We start from the raw sequence: 6,358 nt of genomic DNA on the forward strand, positions 1-6,358 counted from the left end.
AGGTGCTAAGGAGTAGACGTGCAGGGAGGGAGAGCAGTTCCTTGCTGCCTTTGCCATCTTAGTTTTAGGCCTTGGAGACATCTTACCTGGCCATAGGGTGCTTGCTGCTATGAGGATTTAGCAAAGGGGCTGGTTAGGACCTAAATGCCGGGTCAGCTCCACGTGCCTTTGAGGTCAACCCACTGTAAGGACTGGAGAGACGGAGGAATGGGCCGGCTTTGATCCACTTACACCCATCCCCAGCCCAAATGCCACCAAGGCCTCCACCTCGATCTGTTCCCACACCTGGCCCTCAAGGATGGAAAGGAGGAAGGAGGAAGTTCCAGGTTCAACGACTTTTTTTTTTTTTTTGAGACGGAGTCTCACTCTGTCACCAGGCTGGAGTGCTGTGGCGTGATCTCGGCTCACTGCAACCTCTGACTCCCTGGTTCAAGCGATTCTCTTGCCTCAGCCACCCGAGTAGCTGGGATTACAGGCACGTGCCACCACGCCCAGCTAATTTTTTTTTTTTTTTTTTTTTTTTTTTTTTTTTGAGACGGAGTCTCACTCTGTCGCCCAGGCTGGAGTGCAGTGCCGCGATCTTGGCTCACTGCAAGCTCCACCTCCCGGGTTCACGCTATTCTCCCGCCTTAGCCTCCTGAGTAGCTGGGACTACAAGCACCCCCACCACGCCTGGCTACTTTTGTTTTTGTATTTTTAGTAGAGACAGGGTTTCACCGTGTCAGCCAGGATGGTCTCGATCTCCTGACCTCGTGATCCGCCTGCCTCAGCCTCCCAAAGGCTGGGATTACAGATGTGAGCCACCACGACTGGCCTGGCTCAACGGCTTTAAGGAGCATTTTACTCATCACTGCCCGGGCTGGGAGGCTTTCACAGGGACAGATGAGCCTTGTTTCTCACCACCATGCCTGGCTCTGCCTTCTCGGGTCCCCTTGAGCATCACCCCCACCACTGCCCACCACTTACGCTGGTTGGTGCGGATGGGGTCCGACCACAGGGTCTGGTCCTCTACCAAGCCCGTGGACATATTGACCAGGACATACTTGAACCTGGAAGGAGATGGAGCCAGGGTGACTTTTATGCTTCCTGTGAGCCCCAGCCACAGGGAGGTGGTGGGGGGACGTAGGATGGCCTAGGGGTGGGAGACGGTAGCGGGGGTCCTTCCAGGAGATGGAAATGTAGATGGCTACTGAGTGGGCTCTGGGCAACAGGACAGTGCTGAGCTTGGCCAATAGGACCCCCTGGACCCTTCCCCGGATTAGCTGCTGCCTCCTGCATCCATGAAGCCTTCAGAATCAGAAGCCGCTCTTCTAGGCACTCCCTCTTAGAGGTCCCCTCCATTTCTTTCCTCCATGTAACACACGTGGTATAGTTGCTGAGCACTAATGCATCTGTCTTCCTTGCATTTCTGCCTTCCGTTACTCCAAGCCTGCTCCTGGGCATCACAAAGAAAACTTAAAAAGAAAAAGGCTGAGGCTGGGCATGGTGGCTCACGCCTGTAATCCCAACAGTTTGGGAAGCTGAGGCGGGCAGATCACCTGAGGTCAGGAGTTCGAGACCAGCCTGGCCAACATGGCAAAACTCCATCTCTACTAAAAATACAAAAATTGGCCAGGCGCGGTGGCTGACGCCTGTAATCCCAGCACTTTGGGAGGCTGAGGCAGGCGGATCACGAGGTCAGGAGATCAAGACCATCCTGGCTGACACGGTGACTCCCCGTCTCCACTAAAAATACAAAAACAAAAGTAGCTAGGCATGGTGGGGGCGCCTGTAGTCCCAGCTACTCGGGAGGCTGAGGCAGGAGAATGGCGTGAACCCAGGAGGTGGAGCTTGCAGTGAGCCGAGATGGCGCCACTGCACTCCAGCCTGGGCTACAGAGCGAGACTCCGTCTCAAAAAAAATAAAAAATAAACAAAGAAAAAAGAAAAAAACTGAGGGTGGGTGCGGTGGCTCATGCCTGTAATCCCAACACTTTGAGGGGCCGAGGCCGGAGGATCCCTTGGAGACAGAGGGTGCGGTGAGCTGAGATTGCGTCACTACCCTCTAGCCTGGACACAGAACAAGACCCTGTCTCTAAAAAAAAAAAAAGAAAAGAAAAAGAAAGAAAGAAAGAAAAAAACTGGAATAATATCCATCACAAACCCTGCTGCCCTTCTACAGGAGGTATATTTTAAGTGCAGAAACCCTGCAACAAGTATTACTAATCACAAAAGAAGATTGGGCAATGCAATACAAAATAGCCACAGCCTACTTAAGGTCTCATACACAGTCAGTTTAAAATGATGGACGTTCTGATGACAAAGACATCTACGGCCTGTACCTTAACACGCAAATAAAAATTAAGATCCTTAAAATCTCATCCAGGCCAGGCACAGTGGCTCATGCCTGTAAGCCCAGCACTTTGGGAGGCTGAGGGGGGCGGATCACCTGAGGTTGGGAGTTTGAGACCATCCTGACCAACATGGAGAAACCCTGTCTCTACCAAAAATACAAAATTAGCCAGGCGTGGTGATGCGTGCCTGTAGTCCCAGCTACTCAGGAGGCTGAGGCAGGAGAATTGCTTGAACCCGGGAGGCAGAGGTTGTGGTGAGCCGAGATTGCACCACTGCACTCCAGCCTGGGCAACAAGAGCGAAACTCCGTCTCAAAAAAAAAAAAAGCAGAAGGTGAGGCTTCGGATGGCAAGGCTTTGGTAGGGTTTCTGTTCATGCTGGGCCCCAGCTTTCCACTGCGTGACCTTCCCTCTCTGGTGCAGTGTCCTTTCCTGTAAGACGAAGGGGTTTGGGTGGGTGACTTCCACACATGTGGATGGGCCAGGACCAGCTGCATAATTTGTGGGGCCCAGAGCAAAATGAAAATGTGGGCTCTTGTTCAACAATTAAGAGTTTCAAGATGGGCCGGGCGTGGCGGCTCACGCCCATAACACAACACTATGGAGGAGGCCAAGGCAGGCAGATCATTTGAGGTCAGGAGTTCGAGACCAACTTGACCAACATGGTGAAAACCCATCTGTACTAAAAATTAGCCGGGCGTGGTGGTGTGCACCTGTAATCTCGGCTACTCAGGAGGCTGAGGCAGGAGAATCGCTTGAACCTGGGAGGTGGAGGTTGCAGTGAGCTGAGATGGTGTCACTGTACTCCAGCCTGGTAAGTGGCAAGACTCCGTCTCAAAAAATAAATAAATAAATAAAATGAAGAATTTCAAGACGGTAGTTGCAGAGCATCAATCCAAGAGGGGCCCCTTCTGAACTTGAGGCTCAGCGTGGCCTGCCTAGAACCTGGGATGTTCTCAGCATATAAGGTCTCAAGAAATGTGGCTGCTCCCACTTTGCCCCTGCTCTCCCTCGTCAGGACTGGGGAACTGCCGCGGCTCTCCTGTAGTGGTTTGTTTACACCCACCTGTACTCCGTGGCTGCCGACAGGGGTGGGTTACAGAGGCCCTGGAAGTTGGGATCCCACAGGCAGGTCCTGTTGGCACCCACCCTGACCAGGTATGCATTCAGGATCTGTGAGGCCTGGGACACATCCCCAATGGCATCCAGGCTGGGCAGGTCACTGCAGGGTATCAGGTCAAAGGCCACGGCCTTGTAGGGACCTGTCCTCCCACCCTCTGTTTGTAGGAACGTTGAGCCCAGTGGGGTCTTGGTGCTGTCTTGCACTGAGGCATTCCTGGAAACGGCTGCAGAGGCAGTGCAGGGAGTGAGGCTTCCGGGCACCCCGGCTCAGCGGCACTCACTCAGTTATTCATCAAACGCTCGATCACCCTTTCTGCCCCCGCCCTGTGCTGGGCACTGGGGTCACAGGCATGGGGCAAACTTAGTCTCTGCCCTCTCAGTGCAATGTGGGAGATGGATAAAGATCACCTCCCTGTTTTGGGCGCTGTGTCTGACTCTCGCCTTCTCTTGTGACATTCCTGCAACCCCCCCCCATCCCAACAGACCTTTGTCACTTCATTGCTGAAAGCCCTGGATTCTCTCTTGTGTAAAATGGGAAAGGAAGGTCATCTGTCCAAGGGGAATAACGTGGAGGCAGGACCCAGCTCTCCTCCTTACTAGATGGGTCGCCTTGGACAACTCACTCTACCTTTCCAGACCCTATTCTTCTATGAAATGGGAGAGAAATTCCCTACAGTGCCCGGAGATCAGGCACTTTAGTTTATAGTCAATAAACACGTGCTGAAAGAAGAAAATGATGGCCCTGAATGAGCTGTTGTAAATGACTGGCTGCTAGAAATGCAAGAGTTGATGTTGGCTTGTCTCAGAAGCTCAGGATCCCCTCCAGGTAAGGGGTCGGGGCTGGGCCAGAGCAGCAGGTCCGAATGCGTGGTTTTGCCTCAGAACCACCAATCTTGAGCCACCTTTCGGAGCCTCAGGAAGGACCTTGCGCTTGGGGACTAGAGAGATCAGGATTCACTCTCCCGCTCTGGGAGCTCCAGGGAGGTTATTCCACCTCTCTGAGCCTCGCTTCCCTGCTCTGTAATGGGGATTGGTAATAGCTACCTTACAAGCTGCTTGTAGATATTAGCTCTGTGGTGTGCAAAGTGCCTGGTATGGTGTAGGTGTTCAGTGACTGGTGGTGTTATTACTTCCCTCACTAACTAGATGTCCCTGCAGGGCAAGGACAGGTCTGTGGCTGCAGCACCCACCCAAGGGCTGGCCCGGAGTGGAGGCCAGGGCATGCTGATAAAGAGCATGGGTAGTTTAATGAGATGACTACAGGCATGGAGGGTTCCTCTATCTGCCTCCTTCCCTCCTCCCTGCAGACAGGTCAGAGCCCCTTTTGGAGTAGCCAGAGGGAAGCAGGACCCTTACCTGAGTCGACCAGGACGTACAGGTAGACCTCGTGGGTGCCAGTGAGGGCCTCTGAGCTGTCAAACATGCAGAGAGGCTTTTCCAAGGCCACGGTGGTAAGTGTGGGGTTGTTGGTGGCGAAGGTCACACTGGCCAGTTGGGGCTGCAGGTTCACAGCTGGAGGAGGTAGTGAGGATGGGAACTGACCCCTGGCAGAACTGTCCACACCAACTCTGCTAGCAGTTACTGAGCACCTTCTGTGTGCCAGGCTCTGGGCTTCACCCTCCCCGGGGCCACCGCATAAGCTGTCTCAGACACTGCCCCCTGCCCAGTCATCCTGCTCAGAAATGGAGCAGTCAGCCAAACTGCTGCCTTCTCTCCCTGCTGCAGACACTCAGTTGCCAAGAATTCCATTGCCCCTCCTAAGCATCTCTCCACGCCGTCGGCCCAGCCCTCCTCCATCCCATCTTCCTCACCTGGGCCCTAGTAACAACACCCTCCCCCCACATGCAAATCTGACTGCCTCATTCTCCTGCTATGCCGTTCCATGGTCCTCCAGCGCCCCCTGACGAAGTCCAGCCTCTCTGGAAAGGCAGTGAGGTCCTGAAATTCTGGGCTTTGCTTTGTTGGGTCTCCAGCCTCACCCCTTCCCCCACAGGCTCCCCTCACCCCACACTCCAGCTGGTCCCATGGACTGGCAATTCCCAGGACAGTCCAGTGCTGTCTCCCACCTCCATGAACTTGCCCACGCTGTTTCCTCGGCCGAAATATCTCTCTATCTGCCCCCGTCCAGGCGTCACCATGGGGCTGGGGTTAGTCCCTTCTCTGCCCTCCCGCAGCCCCCCTGCATGTTGGTCTCTTGCAACACACATCGCAGGGTTGCAGCCATCCATGAGCCCTCGGATTCCTACCAGAAGATGCACGTAAACGTTGGCTATCACTATTATTCATAATGGTAATATCTGGGTCCCCAGCGCCAGGAATCAGGGTCCAGGCGGCGGGAGCCCCAGGACACAGCTGCCGGCTCTCTCTGGGCTTAGCCCCCTCCTGCCCTTCCCCGCCTACCGGAGCTGAACCGCAGGCAGCCGAGGGCCAGCAGGGCCCAGAGCGGAGGCATCGCCCGGGAGGAGCCGCCAGAGCGCGGGGCGGGCGGTCCAGCGGGCGGGCGCGGGCATCTGACCTCTCCCCGCCAGCGCACCTGCCAGCCCTGGGCCCACTGCGCGCCCCGCCCCCGCCCGGGCCGGCCAATCCGCGGCCTCCTCGCGCGCTATTTGCATACCCTGCCCGGGCTTCCCTGACCCGTGCGCGGTGCCCCAGGGCGCAATCCCACCGGGCAGGACCTTCCCGAGCCCGCATCAAGGCGCCTACTGTGTGTCCAGGCCAGGGCAGCCCTTCCACAGCGTCTCTCACCAATGAGACCTTGAGGGCAAGCCACTCCCACTTGGAGCCTCAGTTTCCATACTGTAAAATGACGCTAATTTCTACAACTATTTATGGAGGCTCTATTACGTGCCAAACACTCACTGGGCTCTTGTGAAACAAAATGGGTTGACCAGTAAAGGTGATATCC

General features: G+C 55.2%; 1 protein-coding gene across 1 annotated transcript; it reads right to left on the bottom strand.

Moving 5' to 3' along the window:
- Positions 1-966: 966 nt before the first annotated feature.
- On the bottom strand, positions 967-5,970 carry LOC116464913 (uroplakin-3a; the record flags this gene model as incomplete). Its single annotated transcript, XM_032148143.2, has 4 exons — positions 5,854-5,970; positions 4,810-4,965; positions 3,398-3,677; positions 967-1,049 (listed from the first exon to the last, which is right to left on the bottom strand). Coding segments are annotated over exons 1-4 (571 nt in total), but the record flags the coding sequence as incomplete, so codon positions are not given.
- Positions 5,971-6,358: the final 388 nt, after the last annotated feature.

The sequence above is a fragment of the Hylobates moloch genome, unplaced genomic scaffold (genome assembly GCF_009828535.3).
Source record: "Hylobates moloch isolate HMO894 unplaced genomic scaffold, HMol_V3 SCAFFOLD_2173, whole genome shotgun sequence".
NCBI classification, from domain to species: domain Eukaryota; kingdom Metazoa; phylum Chordata; class Mammalia; order Primates; family Hylobatidae; genus Hylobates; species Hylobates moloch.